This window comes from Rhinatrema bivittatum, chromosome 14 (genome assembly GCF_901001135.1).
Source record: "Rhinatrema bivittatum chromosome 14, aRhiBiv1.1, whole genome shotgun sequence".
NCBI classification, from domain to species: domain Eukaryota; kingdom Metazoa; phylum Chordata; class Amphibia; order Gymnophiona; family Rhinatrematidae; genus Rhinatrema; species Rhinatrema bivittatum.
The window spans coordinates 2,913,759-2,933,831 of NC_042628.1; the positions used below are offsets into that span (position 1 = coordinate 2,913,759).

The following is a 20,073-nucleotide window of genomic DNA, read 5'->3' on the forward strand; positions in this document are numbered from 1 at the left end:
TAATAAATGAAATTCCCCGGGTCTCTCTTGCCCTGTCTTGTCTTAATTGGATTTGTAAGCTCTACAGAGCAGGGACTGACTCGTATGTGTTTTCTACAGCACTGCATGTGTCGCGTAGCGCTCTAGTAGTGCTATGGAGTAGCATCACCGGGTGCTGCTTTAAATGTTGTCAAGCTCCTCACTGTCCTTTGTTGCCTAACTGGTCAGAAATCTGGTTTTGTTCTTTGCTTTTCTAGAGCGCTACGCATCAAGTGAGCCAGAACCTTTCATCGTGGTGTACCTTCATCACTCAGCAAACGCCAATGAGTATAATTATACAGCCACAAGGAGGATTGGGTCTGAGGCACTGCAGGGGTCCGACCACAAGCTTTACACTTTCTTCATCCCTCCGCTGTAAGCAAATTTGCCTTGTCTGTGCAGTGGGTGACAGCAGCCATCCCTGTACCACAGATCACTCTCAGCCACTGCCACAAAATACTGTTTGACTCACAAGAGAAGCCTCGCTTGTTGCCGAAGCTGAATAATCTGTGGCTTCAGCCTCCGAGGAATCTCACTGGGGTTAGGGCAGAGATAGGGAGGATAACGTCATCGCCAGGACTGCACGTTCACAGGGGGAGGTTGCAGGCCACATTAACCATTAATGCAAGAAACCACAGTGGAAAAGGGTAAAAATATGAAAATTTAGCCTGCTAGTCTACCGTGGGCCTTCCCACTCTCCGAGGCCCTGTCCATCTGCTGGACTTTCTACAGTCAGATGAAATATCGTGTGAAGCACAGGAGACCAAGAGAGTTTGGCTCCCAGATCCCCTTCCAGTCATTTTGTGTCTGCCATTTTGTTTCGTATCGCCTTTGGGCTTAATACGTGCCTTTTCCTTTCAGTGCTGGAGATGCACCCGGTGATTATTTCTTTAACATCAGCAACCGTTACATGTGGTCCTCGGTGGAGGTGTCGGTGGGCGTGTACACCTCTCTGTGCCAGTACTTCAGCGAGAGTGAGATGCGGTGGAAGACGGAAGGGCTGGTGCCGCTGGAGGATACCACGCTGGAGGAGGCCGTGTGTCGGACACAGCACCTGACATCCTTCGGGGCCAGTCTCTTCGTCCCGCCGCACGTGGTGCACTTCATATTCCCGGTCAGTAAACGAGGCGTTGGCATCTTTCAGAGCCTTTTCACCCGTCCACATTTCATCCTGTTATTTAGTGGAATAGGGAGGTGAGAAAAAGGCTTTCAGACATTTCTCCTGAGCTCCCCTAAATGTCCCGTGAATCTTACAGTGATACAGTGCACAGTACAGGCTGCGTATTGTGCACAGAAATGGGACAGACCATTTAGCAACAGCTCTGTATAAAAGCCAGTGGGTAGTGCAGAGGTGCAGTGTCCTGGTTAGACAGATTCTGCTCTACTACCAGCTCTTTCTCTGCTCTTCTAGCCCCCTCCTCCAGGGATTAACTACATCGTTGTGCTGACGTGTGTCGTCTGCTTTGTCACCTACTCTGTGGTCGTCATCATTGTTCACAAGTTGGACCTGATTGACGTGAATCGAGCTGGGGTGATTCCCTTCTGCGGCAAGAATGGGGCCTTTAAATATGAAGTCCTTGTGAAGACCGGATGGGGCAGAGGATCAGGTCGGTGAATATCAAGTCTCCAGTTGTTTCCCTAATCTGGGCTGAGGGTTCAGCAGACAAGAGAGAAAGCGGCGCAGCCTCCTCCTGGCTCCCTTACCTGAGTGCATTGCAGCAGATCCGAGCATTGCAGTTCAGTCGGTACAGATCACCTTTCATAGGCTAGGGTCTGGTGCAAGCAGGGTCCCTACAAAAGCATCAGGCACATCCATGATAGCAACCTGGCAGGTAGACGTTTGGGTATAGCAGTGCGTAAGTCAGGTACAGTTTGGAGTATGATGTGGGTCTGCTTTAGGATGTGTTCTTGTGTGATGCTCTCATCAAACCCTCTAGCGTGCACTGGCGGGTTGGGCTTTAGGTGGTGAGTGCTGGGAATGTTCTAGAGCAGATCAGAAAGCTTTGAGATTAGGGTCCAGTCAGGGATTCACACTTCTGGCTGTGGGTTGAAGGCAGTTAGAAAGAGCCAGATTTTTAGTTGCTTCTTGAAGGTGAGGACATCTGGTCTCAGGGGGTAGAGAGCTCCAGACCCTGAGAAAGTTCTCTTTCTGCCTTTGAGAGTCGCATTTCTTTGGGGACTGGTACCAGTAGACGGGCTTGGGGTTGTGAGTGCAGTTCTCTTGAGGGTGTACAAAGGATGCGTTGCTTGTTGAAGTAAGGCTGGTGTCAAACTCTTAGGGTCTTGAAAGCCAGAAGAGGATTTGAATCTGACTTGGAAATGGATTGGATGCTAGTGCGGGGTGATTTGGTCAAACTTGCTGGCGCTTAACATCATCCATGCTGTAGGGGTTTGTATGAGCACTAGCATCAACCTGAGTCCTGGTACCAGGGTGCCAGTTTCCACCCAGAGAGACCATGGCTTGAGCCCTTGAACATCATTATGTGTCTTCTAATTGCAGCCTGATCACCACATGGATGAACATAGTCGCGTAGGTACATCGAGCCTGACTGGGGACATCTGACAGCAGTGTGGTTCTTTCACTGGTTTCAGGTACAACAGCGCATGTTGGCATTAGTCTGTATGGAATCGATGATAAAAGCGGTCACAGACATCTGGATGGAGAGAGCCCCTTTCACAGGAACAGCTTGGATGTCTTTCAAATTGCCACAGAAAAGAGCCTGGGAAGTCTCTGGAAGATCCGTATCTGGCATGACAACAAAGGTATGGGATGCTGGGAGCTGTAGTCTGTAGTTTTGGGGATGGAAGTGCCAAAGGCCCGTTCTGCTCTGAAGCGCTGGGAATGCCCTGGGTATCTACTGCAGTTTTAGGACACTGCCTCCCTCTGTCTGCTACTTCTGGCCTGCAGTCACTGTGCTCGGGCCCCCCCCTGACCTGGTGCATCCTCTGCCTCCCTCCTTCGTAGGCCTCAGCCCCTCCTGGTACCTGCAGCACGTCATCATTCGAGACCTCCAGAGTAGTAGGGCTTACTATTTCCTGGTGAACGACTGGCTGTCGGTGGACGGGGAGGATGATGAGCACATGGTGGAGAAGGAAGTCTTTGCTGCAAGTGAGTATCCGAGCAGGGGCTGCCTTGGATGCTGTCGTGTTTTCATGCCAAGCTTCCAGCTCGCTGTATCAGAAGAATTACACTGCAAGGGCTGTCCTTAGGTGATGGTGGCAGGGTGGGAGGGTGGGTTCATACAGAAAGCTGAAACTTCCAAGTTTTTAGCGGATACAAGTCAGTGCAGGTGGCAGATGGGTCCAAAAGCTTAATTTGCTCAGACAGAAAGGAACTTGGCCTTTGGCCTTGCCTAAGGTTGGCTTTTGTGTGGTCCTCGTGGGTGAGGCTGTCTGGGGTGGTCCCTGCCCCACTGCTCCCAGCTTCCAGCAGAACACGTGACAGGATGTGAGAAAGGAGGCCTGGTTAGTGCTCCTCACAAATCCTGATAAAACAGACTCATTAGTGCTTTGCAGTGAACTGATGACAGGTCTAGCATCACTAGAATGTAATGTTTTCCACTGTCGAAACCTCTCATGATATTGTCTGTTAGTGAAAGCAGCAGTGTCTCTGTGCTGTAGTGTTTACGGAAACCATGCTGTGGTTTGTTAGGGCACAGTAGTAAATAATATCCAATTAGCTAAAATCAGCAAAGTGTTGTGCTCAAATTCATATCTTTCTTGCAAAATGAATTCTGTAAATGTAAGATATCTAGTTCTTCTTTCACCGAAGACTTTACCAGAATTCAAACAGGGGAGGATCTGGAGGAGGAGGGAGGGAGCTGTGCCTGTCTGGCTCCAGTCCTACCTTCTCCCTCTTCAAACTCCCAATCCTCTCTCTCGTCCCTGACACCCATACTGGCACATGCACATCCTTTTCACCCTCCCCACAACCAATCCCCTCTCTCACCCCACAAACTGATCCCTTCTCACTCTCCCCTCTCTCACCATCTCCGATGCCTCCTCCTGGTGCAGACTTTGTAACGGGACCCTTCACTGGCTCTTTCCTCTTCACTCAGGTGAGATGGAGCTGAGGAGGTTTTCTCGTATCTTCAGAGCGGAGATGCAGAGGGGATTTTCGGAGAACCATGTCTGGCTTTCCCTGTGGGATCGGCCTCCTCGCAGCCGCTTCACCCGTGTCCAGAGAGCCACCTGCTGCTCACTGCTTATCTTCCTCTTCTTTGGAGCCAACACCATCTGGTATGGAATTGTCGGGAGCAGAAGTCACGGGTGAGTCCAATGCCTGCACTCAGCCAACGCCAATCGTGGCAATGTAAGTAAAGGGCATTTGCATCCGCTGGAATTATCACCAAGCCTCTCACCTCCAGGTCACCACTTGGAACCTGGCTCAGGAACATAAAAGGGGGAGCCCCTCTGGAACGAGGTCACAGGGGACAGGAAAGGCAGTGGCAGATGGGTATGGGAAGGAGGCCGGGATAAGGACAGTAAAAGAATGCAAGAAGGTCTGGGACAGGCACCGAGAGTCTACGGCAGGAACAGGTCTTCCAGTCCTCCTCTGCTGTCATATTCTACGTTTCAGACAGTGGCTGGGCCTCCGCTTTTCAGCTTTTAAAAAGCAGTTAAAATCTCTCCTTTTAAACCCAACCTGTGATGCAGTTCTGATAGCAAACTGTTTTGCATATATTATTTCTCCTTATTGAGCAGGAGTTAAATCTAGCATTTAATGGTAGGCTCCTCTGTGATTTTTTTTTATTTTTATTAAAATATATGCAAAATAGAACAGCAATGAAGGCAAAGTTAAATTGACAAAGGTGCATTAAACAGTGAGTAGATTAATAAAAACACGAATAATAATAAGTGAGTACAGAGTTGCCCACAAATAATAAAATCTGTGCAGAATTGGTATAGACCAGTCAGTCCAGTAACAAAATTTATAGGGATTTGGCCAGGTGGCCCAGATAAAGCCTTTAACATGGGAAAACTTACGACACAGATTGATTATTCGGCGTCGAGGAGGATGAAAACAGCTTAATGCTCGCAAAATTTAGAAAACAGTCTCAAATTTGTGGTACATTATATTTGTCCCGAGATAAAAAGTGCAGATTCCATTGAAAAACTCTTCCAGCTTGTACCCAGAGAGCCTAAGATGGAAGATCTTCATCTCGCAGCCACCAGCAGATGAATCACTAAGGGGGTACCCCAGAGCGGGAAGAGGTGATACCTGGAACAGGAAACCTGAGCAAAATTATGGCGGGGTGAAATGAAAGGGAGACTTTCGTGATGGGATATATATGCACAATATGACCTCGTTCCCGTAAATTATCTGAGAGTATGCCCACCACGTGTGTGAACGATCCTGCCTCCCCTATCTGTGAAGCAGTTTCATTCTATATAAACGAACGGGCGTAGCATACCAGTGGTACAATATTTCATAGCCACTTTCTTTGAAGGTCATACATGATGAATTACCCTTAAAGGGCCGCCATATCATGTGATCTCATTGCTCTTTCATTATGTCCATGTCATCGCATTTTATACTTACTAATAGGGACTCCCTAAATATGTGCGTGTGTTACTCTAGAGCATTGGATGGAGCGAGGATTTCTCTCCGTTTCTCATTGCCCAATGCTGCCACTTCCCTGCAACTCTGTGGTAAGAGCAGGATTATCACTGCTGTCTCATGAGTTCATGCCAAGGAAATCAGTGGCTATGTCTTTTCTTTCTATATCTTACTTGGAGGTAGGGTAGTGAGATCTTCCCATACCTGAATTAATGGGCACTCATTTTGTTCTAGAAAGAAGTACGTGTTTGCTGTACACAGCTAGAAGTCTGCCTGGGATTTTTAGCCACATGTACTCCCCATGAGACTGAATGGGGTGTGGCATGCACTGCTATGTGACCTGCGCAATGACAACTAATGTCTTCTTGTCTTCCTGGTAGTAATGTGGCTGTCTCCCAGCTGATCCCTGTCACGGTAGATACAATGGCTGTTGGCATGGTCTCCAGTGTTATCATCTACCCCTTCTACCTTATCCTGTTATTCCTTTTCAGGATGACCCGCAGTAAGGTAAGAAATGATAACAGCTTTTAAAACATACCTTAATTAGCTTGTTAATTATTCACCTTCCCTGAAACAAATGCATACAGGGGCGGATTGACCTTTTGGGCATGCCCACTGAGCTAGAGTCAAAGAAAGGGAGGGGATGAGTCAGGAGGAAGTGCACCTGCTCGGAGAGGGCTGTGGAGCCAGTGGGGGTGCTGATAAGGGGTAGGAATGGGAAAGAGAGGGGGCTGCTGCAGGTTGTTGAGAGAGAGCTAGCAGCAAACAAGAACTGTAAATGATGATGTGAGTGAGCACATGAGCAGCAGCACAACAGCACAGTGTGTGCATCTGAGAGTAAATGTCAGAGAGAGCCAGGCTATGTGTATGTGCCAATAAAGTTTCCATAATCTGAAAATCTGTCTGTGTGACTGACCCATGAGGGTTTGTGTCTGAGAGTGTAAATAAGTCTCTGTCTCAGAGAGAAGATGGGTTAGTATGTGAGTGAGCACATGAGCAGCAGCACAACAGCACAGTGTGTGCATCTGAGAGTAAATGTCAGAGAGAGCCAGGCTATGTGTATGTGCCAATAAAGTTTCCATAATCTGAAAATCTGTCTGTGTGACTGACCCATGAGGGTTTGTGTCTGAGAGTGTAAATAAGTCTCTGTCTCAGAGAGAAGATGGGTTAGTATGTGAGTGAGCACATGAGCAGCAGCACAACAGCACAGTGTGTGCATCTGAGAGTAAATGTCAGAGAGAGCCAGGCTATGTGTATGTGCCAATAAAGTTTCCATAATCTGAAAATCTGTCTGTGTGACTGACCCATGAGGGTTTGTGTCTGAGAGTGTAAATAAGTCTCTGTCTCAGAGAGAAGATGGGTTAGTATATGGGCGTTTCTGTGTCTCAAAGAGTATATTAAATAAGGTAGGATTTATTAGGTCGCACTATGATATTGAAAGAAACCATCCCAGAAATCAGATAAAAGTAACAGCAGTGCTGGCATAGTGTGGGCTTTATTAATTTACTATGACTGTGGTGACTTTTTAAATCCGCTCTAGGATGTGATGGTAAATATCCAGATTATAAGCAGGTTTTGAATTGCAGATCAGTTCCTTCCAGTGTTCAGGTAAAGGAAAAAGTGATTGCTCTATAAAGAGAGAGAGAGGGATGTAATCTCACCTCTGGGCAGGTCTCTGCTGAGACTCCCACCTTCAATACAAGGACATTGATAAGGTGGCAGGAGATCAAAAGTGGACCAGCACAAAGAGCCGTACTGAGGGAGCTAAAGACGTCTTCTGCAAGGGAGAAGCAATGCAAACATTCACACGCCCAGCGGCTTCACTAAAGTACCAGAAGAAGCATTTTCCATAGAGAGAGGAAGGACATCCTCGCATGAGGCTGAGAGGGATGTGCAGATACTTTATCACTGAGAGGTGATGGATACCTGGGGCAGGGAGGGCAGGGATAGGATTTAAGCATGGACAGCATGGCAGCAGAGTGGACGGGCCCAAATGATCTTTACCTGCCAAGATCTTCCATATCTCTAGCAGTCGCTGCATATTTTAGGGGGACCCTGCTTCTTTGGGTGTCCTGAACCTTGATTTGTGCCTACCTGAGGTTCTTGCTGATTGTGATTCAGTCCCCTCTTCTGCTGCTCCCTCTGGGATCCTCAGTTTAGCCACTAGGTGTCACCATCCACAATGAGCACGGCTCCCTTCCCTGGGTGCTGTGGATGCTCTGCAGAGTCCCCAGCCCTGGCTGACCTGAGCAGTAGACGTCATGGTCAGAACTTGAACTTGGGACCTCCTGTGCAGCAGGATGCAGCACTGCCCCTTACTGCCCCTTAGCCAGTGGGCCAGCCCTGTGTGATAGTGAGAAAAATCAATAACCAAAGTCTCTTTGTTTGATTGATTGGACCAGAGGCAAAAAAAAGCAGAAGAAATATGACCGGCAGGGTCCCAATGAGTGTTTAAGAAGTGGGGCTCAAACCATCCTACTGGCCCCCCAGCCAGTCGGGTTTTCAAGCTATCCCTAATGAATATGCATGAGATTTCTCTGCATGCCCTGCCTCCTGTGTATCCCTAATGAATATGCATGAGATTTCTCTGCATGCCCTGCCTCCTGTGTATCCCTAATGAATATGCATGAGATTTCTCTGCATGCCCTGCCTCCTGTGTATCCCTAATGAATATGCATGAGATTTCTCTGCATGCCCTGCCTCCTGTGTATCCCTAATGAATATGCATGAGATTTCTCTGCATGCCCTGCCTCCTGTGTATCCCTAATGAATATGCATGAGATTTCTCTGCATGCCCTGCCTCCTGTGTATCCCTAATGAATGTGCATGAGATTTCTCTGCATGCCCTGCCTCCTGTGTATCCCTAATGAATGTGCATGAGATTTCTCTGCATGCCCTGCCTCCTGTGTATCCCTAATGAATGTGCATGAGATTTCTCTGCATGCACTGCCTCCTGTGTATCCCTAATGAATGTGCATGAGATTTCTCTGCATGCCCTGCCTCCTGTGTATCCCTAATGAATGTGCATGAGATTTCTCTGCATGCCCTGCCTCCTGTGTATCCCTAATGAATATGCATGAGATTTCTCTGCATGCCCTGCCTCCTGTGTATCCCTAATGAATATGCATGAGATTTCTCTGCATGCACTGCCTCCTGTGTATCCCTAATGAATATGCATGAGATTTCTCTGCATGCCCTGCCTCCTGTGTATCCCTAATGAATATGCATGAGATTTCTCTGCATGCCCTGCCTCCTGTGTATCCCTAATGAATATGCATGAGATTTCTCTGCATGCCCTGCCTCCTGTGTATCCCTAATGAATATGCATGAGATTTCTCTGCATGCCCTGCCTCCTGTGTATCCCTAATGAATATGCATGAGATTTCTCTGCATGCCCTGCCTCCTGTGTATCCCTAATGAATATGCATGAGATTTCTCTGCATGCACTGCCTCCTGTGTATCCCTAATGAATATGCATGAGATTTCTCTGCATGCACTGCCTCCTGTGTATCCCTAATGAATATGCATGAGATTTCTCTGCATGCCCTGCCTCCTGTGTATCCCTAATGAATATGCATGAGATTTCTCTGCATGCCCTGCCTCCTGTGTATCCCTAATGAATATGCATGAGATTTCTCTGCATGCACTGCCTCCTGTGTATCCCTAATGAATATGCATGAGATTTCTCTGCATGCACTGCCTCCTGTGTATCCCTAATGAATATGCATGAGATTTCTCTGCATGCACTGCCTCCTGTGTATCCCTAATGAATATGCATGAGATTTCTCTGCATGCCCTGCCTCCTGTGTATCCCTAATGAATATGCATGAGATTTCTCTGCATGCCCTGCCTCCTGTGTATCCCTAATGAATATGCATGAGATTTCTCTGCATGCACTGCCTCCTGTGTATACATATACATTGGGGATATCCTGAAACCCGACTGGCTTGGGGGCCAGTAGGATGGTTTGAGCCCTGCTGTAGTACGGTGAGAGGCTGAGAGGAGCCTTGGGCAGGGTCTTTATCCATACGAAGAGAGACCGTGTGACAGACGTTGTGTGCCAGACGCTGATGCCGCCCTCCCTGGCTTCTCTCTCTTGCAGACGTCCATCAGTCAGTCTTTAACCTGTTTTGACCAGCAGTCCGTAGAAATTGATAACTGTCTGGACTCTTCCATAATAGAGAGCTCATTTATTACATTTTCTGGAGCTCATGGGGAGGTAAGGAAGATCCTTTCTCTTTTATTGTCTCGGTCGCTGTAGCTATCGGGTACCAGCTGGGAGAAGGACAGGCGGGGTGGGTAAGGGGTGAGTTTAATTGCTTTAGGGCCTCTATTGCAACCTCATAATCTTCTTTAGCAGAACATGGAGGGTCTGTAAGATGGGTGGGAGAGAGACGATGATCCACAGCTGCCCCACAGAATAATTCTGAACTGCAATTGGTTCTGAATTATTCCCAAATCCTCCTGCTGCTCATGCCTGAACAGTCTGCTCTCGCCTTTCCCGTTACAGAGTCCTTGGCCAGTCTTCCCCTCTGATAATGTGTTTTCATAGCTTTCTGTCAAGTTTATAATTGTGTAAGGCTGAGTTTCTCTGTCCCATAGGACTGCCTTGTGCTGTCGCCTTCAGCAGTCCTGGGCAGAGAGACCCGATGGGCTGATGTAACATTAGTTAATTGATCTAACATGGAAAGTAGAGGGAGGGAGGGTCCCTCAGAACCAGGAGGCCGCTCCTCTCTACTACAGAGACTTTGGAATATCTTGTTCAGGCTGAAATAATAAACTGACAGGTCGCTGAGGTCTAGGTGCCATATAGGTCCTGTGATGACTTTTATTGGCCCAACCTAAGAATTATCTGCCAGCAGCAATGCCGGGTGTGAGCGTTGAGTCTGTGGTTTGAAAGCTGATGTACTTAATCCTTACGCTGGCTCAGTAAAGATTAGCACAGCCTACAGAATGATTGGTAGAATTAATCAGGTGGAATATTATTTATTTCTGGGAGGCTGTGAGTGCCGGAATGGATACTAAACCCAGTCAATATCACCAGATCCGCTTCTGCCCAGAACAGTCAAGGTCTGGCCTCTGACCAGTCAGAATGCAGGATTTTCCAGGACTGCGCGGCCTGACACGTTTTTCTCTTATCCACACACAGGCCTTCTCTGACCAGACCAAAACGGACTTCTCTTTGGAAGACTCAAAAAGGTGACTCGTAATCTTACTTGCAATTTGTTTCAGGAACTGAACTGTAAGTGGCTAAATAACTTTTCTGTTATGTAGATTGTCCTAAGCTCTGACGCAGGCATCCCTTCCTTGTGTGGTGTTTTATTTGTAATGGAAGAGTAAATTCTGTATTGTGCGGCTCTGATCCCATATCAGTCCTGCAGAGAACTGGATTCTCTGCAGGTTCTGATCCACCTAAGAACAATCCAGAGCAGACGTGGGACACAGGGGTCCCTCACGGTCACATTTGAAGAAGGAAGCCTGTGGTCTCTGGAGAACCCTGCGTCAGCTCTGGACAGTCCTTACTCAGAGCCCAGAAACAGGGTCCGCCTCTAAACACGCATTTTCTGTTTAATTTCTTGTAATCTATTTATTACTATAAGTAAATATGTTTCCTCTAGGCAGTCACATTTATCAGAGTAAACTCCTGGTTTAGTTCACGTTTCAGTGCACCAGAAGGGAACATGGTGTCAGCACTGTCAGCATTGAGGACAGACATGGAAGTGAATGTCCCATGTAGTTTTACATTTCCAAGGACCGTCCGTGCCTGCTTACTCCACATGCCTCATGTAGGGCTCTTTCCATTTCTTTCACAGCTTGATTAAGTGGCACTCAAATGAGGGCGTGCTCAGCTGGCCAGACCTCCTCAGTGATGCCTCCATCATGGGAAATACCATTCAGAGACTGAAAAGGGGGCGAGCAAGCCGCCATCTTGGAATGGAGGCTTCCATGCCTGCCACAGAGGATGATGGTCTCTCGCTAATCTTTAACCCAGCTTCAAACAGATATTTCACTGCTTCAGGTGAGAGTAAGGGGGAGCTGAGAAGGGCATTGGTGCCCCTCCTCATTTTCAGGTCTAAGCTGGGGCATCTCCTGAAGGGGCTCCAGAACCGAAGCGCTGGGAAAACAGCAGGAACGAGCCCAGAGTTGGGAGTAACCCTCTGAAGTTTCATTTTGTTTTCCTGATCTCGCAGATGAAGATATGATAAGGCAAATCCTTGTAGACGGAGCTGGTGGCCTGCCACCTCCTCAGGACTGGGCTCACCTTTCCCATGCTGGGACAGATCAGCTGTCAGGCTTGTGAGTACTCTTTCCATACTAAGGAAAATGCTTTATTTCTTAAATAATTGTGATTAAACATTTCAAGCACAGTCTGTGCTATTGTAACTGAATGGAAATTGAGCAGACCATGTCAGCCATCAGTTTCTCTTTCTCTGAACAAGCCTGTGAGGAAACTGAAGCAACCAAGGGTCCTGTCTGAATGGGAGCAGGACCCATCCTCTACCAGAGCAGTCCATGATGTATTTCTTCCTCACATCCCTGACACAGAAACACAGAAGCCGAGGGTCCTGTCTGAATGGGAGCAGGACCCATCCTCTACCAGAGCCGTCCATGATGTATTTCTTCCTCACATCTCTGACAGAGAAACACAGAAGCCGAGGGTCCTGTCTGAATGGGAGCAGGACCCATCCTCTCCCAGAGCAGTCCATGATGTATTTCTTCCTCACATCCCTGACACAGAAACACAGAAGCCGAGGGTCCTGTCTGAATGGGAGCAGGACCCATCCTCTCCCAGAGCCGTCCATGATGTATTTCTTCCTCACATCCCTGACACAGAAACACAGAAGCCGAGGGTCCTGTCTGAATGGGAGCAGGACCCATCCTCTCCCAGAGCAGTCCATGATGTATTTCTTCCTCACATCCCTGACACAGAAACACAGAAGCCGAGGGTCCTGTCTGAATGGGAGCAGGACCCATCCTCTCCCAGAGCAGTCCATGATGTATTTCTTCCTCACATCTCTGACAGAGAAACACAGAAGCCGAGAGTCCTGTCTGAATGGGAGCAGGACCCATCCTCTACCAGAGCCGTCCATGATGTATTTCTTCCTCACATCCCTGACACAGAAACACAGAAGCCGAGGGTCCTGTCTGAGGGGGAGCAGGACCCATCCTCTCCCAGAGCCGTCCATGATGTATTTCTTGCTCACATCCCTGACACAGAAACACAGAAGCCGAGGGTCCTGTCTGAGGGGGAGCAGGACCCATCCTCTCCCAGAGCCGTCCATGATGTATTTCTTGCTCACATCCCTGACACAGAACAGAGATGTTGGCAGTAAAGTCCTCTTGACTGACCCGGTCTGTTCACTTTCCCTCTCCACCACTAAGGCCCTTTTGAGTGTCTCCCATTCATGCTTGCATTTTGCTCCTCTACCTTCACTGGCATTCCCCACCCTCCTTTTTAGCTTCATTCATGGAAAATGCATCCTCCTGTAACCCTTTCTCCTTTTCCTGCTTCAAATCGCCTTCACCACCCAGAAAATATTTTCACTTGCGTGGACAGTCAGCTTGGGATTTTGCTCGAATGACTCCCATCTTGCAATTCATTTCCACACCAGAGCTGAGATCTGGATATCTCAGCCCTGGTCATTGCTTCATTAGGGCATAGAAACAGGGTTTACTTGTGCAGGATTCTCATTGGCCATGAGCACAGGGTTGCTCAAACTTTTAATTTGTAGAACTGAAAATTTTCCATGCATTTACTTTTAGTCACATTTTTATCATAAAATAAAATCTTAAGACCAAGCCAAAATAACATAGTAAATGACAGCTGATAAATATCAAATTGGTCCATCCAGTCTGCCCTGCAAGTTTCTTAGCGTAGTAACTGCCACTCTGTGCGGGTTACCCCCAAGCCTTATGTTAAGGTTTGTAACTGCTGCTCCGTGCAGGTTACCCCCATGTTTCTGTTAAGGGTAGTAACTGCTGCTCAGTGCGGGTTACTCCCATGTATCTATTAAGGGTAGTAACTGCCGCTCTGTGCAGGTTACCCCCATGTTTCTATTAAGGATAGTAACTGCTGCTCTGTGCAGGTTACCCCCATGTTACTGTTAAGGGTAGTAACTGCCGCTCAGTGTGGGTTACCCCCATGTATCTGTTAAGGGCAGTAACTGCCGCTCCGTGCAGGTTACCCCCATGTTACTGTTAAGGGTAGTAACTGCCGCTCCGTGATGATTACCCCCATGTTTCTGTTAAGGGTAGTAACTGCCGCTCAGTGCGGGTTACCCCCATGTATCTGTTAAGGGCAGTAACTGCCGCTCCATGCAGGTTACCCCCATGTTACTGTTAAGGGTAGTAACTGCCGCTCAGTGCGGGTTACCCCCATGTATCTGTTAAGGGTAGTAACTGCCGCTCCGTGCAGGTTACCCCCATGTTACTATTAAGAGTAGTAACTGCCGCTCTGTGCAGGTTGCCCCCATGTTTCTGTTAAGGGTAGTAACTGCCACTCTGTGCAGGTTACCCCCATGTTTCTGTTATGGGTAGTAATTGCCGCTCCGTGATGATTACCCCCATATTTCTGTTATGGGTAGTAACTGCCACTCCGTGCGGGTTACCCCATGTCTCTGTTAAGGGCAGTAACTGCCGCTCTGTGCAGGTTACCCCCATGTTTCTGTTATGGGTAGTAATTGCCGCTCCGTGATGATTACCCCCATATTTCTGTTATGGGTAGTAACTGCCACTCCGTGTGGGTTACCCCATGTTTCTGTTAAGGGCAGTAACTGCCGCTCAGTGCGGGTTACCCCCATGTTTCTGTTAAGGGCAGTAACTGCCGCTCTGTGCAGGTTACCCCCATGTTTCTGTTAAGGGCAGTAACTGCCGCTCCGTGCAGATTACTCCCATGTTTCTGTTAAGGGTAGTAACTGCCGCTCCGTGCAGGTTACCCCCATGTTTCTGTTAAGGGCAGTAACTGCCGCTCCGTGCAGGTTACCCCCATGTTTCTGTTAAGGGTAGTAACTGCCGCTCCGTGCAGGTTACCTCCATGTTTCTGTTAAGGGCAGTAACTGCTGCTCCGTGCAGATTACCCCCATGTTTCTGTTAAGGGTAGTAACTGCCGCTCCGTGCAGGTTACCCCCATGTTTCTGTTAAGGGCAGTAACTGCCACTCTGTGCAGGTTACCCCCATGTTTCTGTTAAGGGCAGTAACTGCCACTCTGTGCAGGTTACCCCCATGAAGAAAAGTTAATTTTAAGTTTAACAGAGGTTACCCCGTGTCTTCATTTCCATTCTCTGGCCACTAGGGATCCTTTGAGTTTGGTCAAGGAATTCATAAGTGTGAGGACCATTCTTGTCTTCCAGGAGGGCATTCTAGGCATCCACCACCCTTTCCATGAAGATATATTTCCTGGCCTTGTTCCTGAGCCTGGAGACCCATTTATCAAAAGACAAAAGAAACGTTTTTGGAATTAGTTATGTCAGTCCTGTTGAGTATTGCCAGCAAGCCAGAGCACATCAGGGGACGCGGTGTCATCTTCTGAGCTCTGGAGGGACGTCTGCTGCTCCTTGCTTCTAACCTGCGCCTTTACAGAACGGATTTCCCTGCTCTGATGCTCTTGGTGGATGCAGTTAGAAACCCTCTGTGGTCCTTGAATTTTGCTTAAGCCCTCTCTGTCCATGCACACCAACTCTTCCCTCTGCCTTCAGTGCATTTATCATCCTATGAATCTGTTAGCTGCAGGGAGATGCTTTTTATGAAGTTAACCAGATGCTGTTATGATTTTACCGGACAGATCCAGTATATTTAGGGAGAAGATTGACAGCATCATGATGCAGAGACTGAATGAGAAAAGGCAGAGTCTTATGGCATTTCCCATTAAATCGACCAAAACAGGTATGGAGGCTTCTCTCATGCAATTATTGGGGCCCAGGTTGGTTGGGGCTGGCAGTGCTGCAGCCCCGAGGTCAGGAAGTAGATCATGAGGGATCTGAAGTCACAAGGACAATGCTGCAGAATTAAGAATATTTGTGATCGATTACCAGGGGCGGCTCTATAATGAGGCAGGATGAAGGGACCGCTTCAGGCGGAAAGAATTTGAGGTGGCAGTATTGCACCCCCCGAAACCTTCCTGCCACAGCTGCCTCACCCCTTCATTCAGGCTCACACTGCTGGCAGGAAAGCCCGCAGTACTGGTAACGTGGAGCAGTGACATGCTGGCGGGGTTTCCACTCCACCATCCAGTGGCCGAAGAAGAGTCACTGTGGTACTGTCGGCGTTTCCTCCGCAGCAGGAAGGGGCCTAAGGTGCTGCTAGCATTTCCCCTGCAGCCGGTGGCAGAAGAGGTCCAAAATATGTATGGCCCTGTGTGTGTGAGAGTGAGTGCCTGGGGGTGTGTGAGAGTGAGGGCCTGGGGGTATGTGAGAGTGAGGGCTTGGGGGTGTGTGAGAGTGAGGGCCTGGGGGTGGGTATGAGAGGGAGGGTGGGTGTGGGTGGATGTCTGTATAACAGGGTATGTGTGTGTTTATGTATGAGAGGGTGGGTGGGGATGAGTGTGTGTATGAGTGGGTTTGTGTATTTATGAATGGATGTGTGGGTGTGTATTGTGTGTATGAAAGGATGGGTATGTATGAGAGGGTGGGGGTGTGTGTGTGTTTATGAGAGACAGTGCCTGTGCACGTGTGTGAGAGTACCTGTATATATCTATGTGTGTGAGAGAGGTTAAAGTTTGTGCGCCCTTCTCCAATCTACGAGTCTCAGGAGGACTGGAAATCTAAAGTTCCCAGGTATGGAGAGTGGGAGATTTTTTTTTTTTTATCCTTGCTAGTTTTAAATATTGATGTGTCTGCTGTTTTGAAATATTTTATTAGTGCTTGATAATATTTTAAACATTTTTATACCTGTTTTTTAATTGGCTGCTGTTCTATTTCTCAGCTGATTTGATGTTCTTTTTATTCGTATGTTTAATGTTTTATATTTCTTGATTGTGTTTGCATTGCTTACAGAGTTTGGCTTCTCGTGATTTCCTGTTGTTCAGTTTTTGTCTGCACATTTCAATTTATATTTTATGATCTCTTTATTCTGTATTTGGTGAGAGTCTATCTGTGTTCTGCTTGTGTGACCACTACAGGAAGTGTAATGTGATGTCATTTCCTGTGAGACAACAAGAAATCAGGCCTTAATCATTAGTCTACTCTGTTACTTTTGGGCAGTGAAAAGCGCTGGGACTTGTGGTTGACTAATTCTGTATAGCGTTACAATAATTTCATAACGTTGTAACAGGTTTCTTGGAGAGCATGCCAACCCTCATTGTCTCTCTCTCCTTAGCTTTCAGTGATGACGACCGGAAGTGTTTATTCCCATCCTGGTGCATATACCTGAGCTATGCTCTGAGTTGCCTTATCTGCATAACTTGCATTGGTCTTTCAGTCTGGATTGGGGTGGGTTTCACCTCTAGTGTTGGAGTGATGTGGCTCATTTCTGGGATTTTCAGCTTCCTGTCCTCATTCTTCATCTGGGAGCCCATGAAGGTAAGCACTAGAGAGCAGAGTGAGCAGCCTTTGCATGGCATCTTCAGGCAGGAAATGATATCGCTGTTGGACAAGGTGTGTGCTAGCATAACAATGACATCACTTCCTGTCTCAGGATTCTATGGAATGGCTGCGCTCCCGAATCAGGTTAGGATTTAAGTAGAATTGGAAACCTTGTTTCAAGCACCATGTTTTGGATAAACAAGGATGAGTCACTCAGCTCAAAGTGAGGATGTTTCCATTGCAGCATCCTTCAGGCCCTGTGGCAGAGGGTAGAAGCTGCTGCTAGGCTTCAGGCACTCTGTAGCTTGACCTCCTGCTGCTGTTATGTAAAGTCTGGGTAGATTCCAGCTCAGTGAATGTCTTTGCCAGTCAACAGATCATAAATCTAATGAGAACCAGGGCCAGGTGGCTGAGAGAGAGCAGCTCGGAAATTTGGATAAAATCGTTATCCAGCAGCCTGTGAAGATGCCGAGAACTTCTTTCACGCTTGGAATTCTGTAGACGTGGAGAAACGTCCGCAGCAATGCCTATGTGGAGCATACACACACCACACCACGCACCTCTAAACTGCAGAATGCTTGCTGCTGGATGCATGGATTTATGTAGGGGAAGCTTGAGAGCTGAAGTGGCACAGTTTAATCTATTGATCATTAAAGCCTAGCGGGAGGGAGCCGGGCAGAGCAGAAGGACCGAATTGGATGTCCAAGGCTGGGGATGCCACAGAGGCAGCATTCACCACCCCTATGGGGGAGGTGTCATGGTCATTGTTAACATAGTAATGTCGGCAGAAAAAGACCAAATGGTCCATCCAGTCTGTTATTACCATGACTGCAGGTCACTCCCATACCTTATGTTAAGGCTTTACAATCAAAACCAAGCAACTGTCAAACCTATAACAAATTACTATTAGCAACATTTTGTAGGGTTAGCAGCCACCTTGATAATTCTGACAGCGCTGCTTGAACATGTTTTGCTTTTGGACTTGCCTGTCGAAGCGGTCCTGTGCTTCTTCCTTAATGTCTGTATATCAGTATCCCAGACTGTAAAAGTTGGGGCCTAGCGATGGCTGTCATAGAGCCCATGCTCCAGGGTCTAGAAGGAGTGCTGGTGCCCGGCTCCCAGTGACCAGACTAGGAAAATCCCCAGCCAGTGGGGAATGGAGGCTCTTGGTATCAGAATTCCAGTAGTGGTTCCTTCTTTCTCAAATAGAAGCACCAGGCCGAGACAGCCAGGGGTAAAGGAGACCCCCAGCAGTGGCTGAAGGGAGTCCCTGTGGGTGCATCGTCTGTCATGTGAAGGGTTAAGTCAGTGGCATTTGTAATCAAGTGAGATGCATGTGGCCAAGCCGCAGAGGCTCGCTGCCGTGAGAGCATCACTTCTGTTTACTTCGCAGGTCTTCCTGGAGGCCCTGTATTTCTCTCTGGTGGCGAAACGGCTCCACCCTGAGGAAGACGACACGCTGGTGGAGTGCCCCGTGGTTGAGCCTGTTTCTGAGAAGATAAATAAAGTACGACCTCCTCAAGGATTTGCCCTCTTTCAGGCCAGGGATGAGGCGAGGAAGGTCAAGCTCTTGCACCACATGCTGAAGGTGAGCGACTGTTGTTCACTTCCTCGCTCACAGTGCTAGAAATGTTCCATGACAGATCACATTGTCACAAGGTCCCTACTCACTAGAGCTTACAAACAAAGATGGAGTCCTGGTGTCTGACTGAGACGTGATTGCAGGCACCGGGGAAACCTGGGACTCCATGGTCAAACCCCAAACTCAAACTTAGAATGGAATTATTTTTGTCTGAAAGGCTGATGATACCTGGGGAACTGCCAAGCCGTCTGAAATAACAAAATATCTGTGAAATGCAGGCCAAGGGGATGGGCCTCTTCCAGCCTATAGGCAGCAGGGGTGGGTCAGGAGCCCGTCCAGAAATTAATCCAATGATTCTCGTTTTCAGATGCCTTTAGTCAGGGGAGACATCCTCCCTTCAGAGTTGTTAAAAACTAAATCTCTGCACTTCTTCTTTTCCTCCGTCTTTTGACCCAAACAAACGCGTGGCTGTGCTCTGAGAATTTCCGAGCTGGGCCAGACGTTCCTCCTATGTCTGATGGGCTTTTTAAGGAAATCAGTTACTTAAGTACTGACCCGTCTCCGGCACCGAAGCAGAAATCCAATAAAACAAAATCTCCAGGTTTTATTTTACTTTCATGATCCTAACTTTTCAGGGCCCCTCTGTGCCGGCTGAGCACAGAATGAATACAGCACAGACAGCTGAAGGGCAACCTCAGGGGGATGGTGGGGCGAGGCCGTTTGGGAGGTAAACACCTAAATCTAGGCTTAACTTTCCTCCCTCTCTACCTCCATCCCCAGATCTTCCCTTCTTCCTTGCTTTCCAGGCAGTTTGCTCTCCCTCCAGCTCAATCCCCAGTCCTGTCTGCCTCTCCTCCTTTTTTTTTATTTTTTCCCCACTCATCTCATGGATCCAACCAAACTTGTTTGCACCAGAGGTGGCAAATTCAGCAGAGGGTACGGTATGTAAGAAAGCACCCACCATCCTGCCTCGGGGACGCTCTCTTGCCCGGCTGGCACATGCTTCCGGTCACTGTAGGGTGGCTGCACGAGCACCATCTTTAAGAACATACATAAGAGCATTGAGCCCAGTATCCTGCTTCCAACAATGGCCAATCCAAGTCACAAGTACCTGGCAATTACCCAAACATTAAGTAGATCCCGTGCTACTGATGCCACCAACAAGCAGTGGCTATTCCCTGTTGATTAATAGCAGTTTATGAACTTCTCATCCAGCAACTAAACAAACCTTTTTTAAACCCAGCTACACTAACTGCCTTAATCACAACCTCTGGCAATGACTTTCAGAGTTTAATTGTGCATTGAGTGAAAAATAATGTTCTCCGATTAGTTTTAAATGTGCAAATGCTAACTTCATGGAGTGCCCCCTAGTGCTTGTATTATCCGAAAGAGTA

The 20,073-nt window shown here is 47.9% G+C and overlaps 1 protein-coding gene across 5 annotated transcripts in view; it reads left to right on the top strand.

The window, feature by feature from the left end:
- The window catches only part of PKD1 (polycystin 1, transient receptor potential channel interacting), a 135,403-nt gene that overhangs the window by 83,229 nt on the left and 32,101 nt on the right, over positions 1 to 20,073 (top strand). For 2 of the 5 annotated variants that reach the window (XM_029577343.1, XM_029577345.1), the window contains exons 24-37: positions 237 to 393; positions 880 to 1,132; positions 1,430 to 1,625; positions 2,611 to 2,781; positions 2,984 to 3,127; positions 4,077 to 4,287; positions 5,959 to 6,085; positions 9,681 to 9,797; positions 10,728 to 10,777; positions 11,392 to 11,597; positions 11,770 to 11,875; positions 15,360 to 15,460; positions 16,892 to 17,094; positions 18,491 to 18,685. In XM_029577343.1, coding sequence (XP_029433203.1) covers positions 237 to 393; positions 880 to 1,132; positions 1,430 to 1,625; positions 2,611 to 2,781; positions 2,984 to 3,127; positions 4,077 to 4,287; positions 5,959 to 6,085; positions 9,681 to 9,797; positions 10,728 to 10,777; positions 11,392 to 11,597; positions 11,770 to 11,875; positions 15,360 to 15,460; positions 16,892 to 17,094; positions 18,491 to 18,685 — 2,237 coding nt within the window. The remainder of the gene's footprint in view (positions 1 to 236; positions 394 to 879; positions 1,133 to 1,429; positions 1,626 to 2,610; positions 2,782 to 2,983; positions 3,128 to 4,076; positions 4,288 to 5,958; positions 6,086 to 9,680; positions 9,798 to 10,727; positions 10,778 to 11,391; positions 11,598 to 11,769; positions 11,876 to 15,359; positions 15,461 to 16,891; positions 17,095 to 18,490; positions 18,686 to 20,073) is intronic. The other 3 variants (XM_029577346.1, XM_029577347.1, XM_029577348.1) reach the window with 3 other exon arrangements.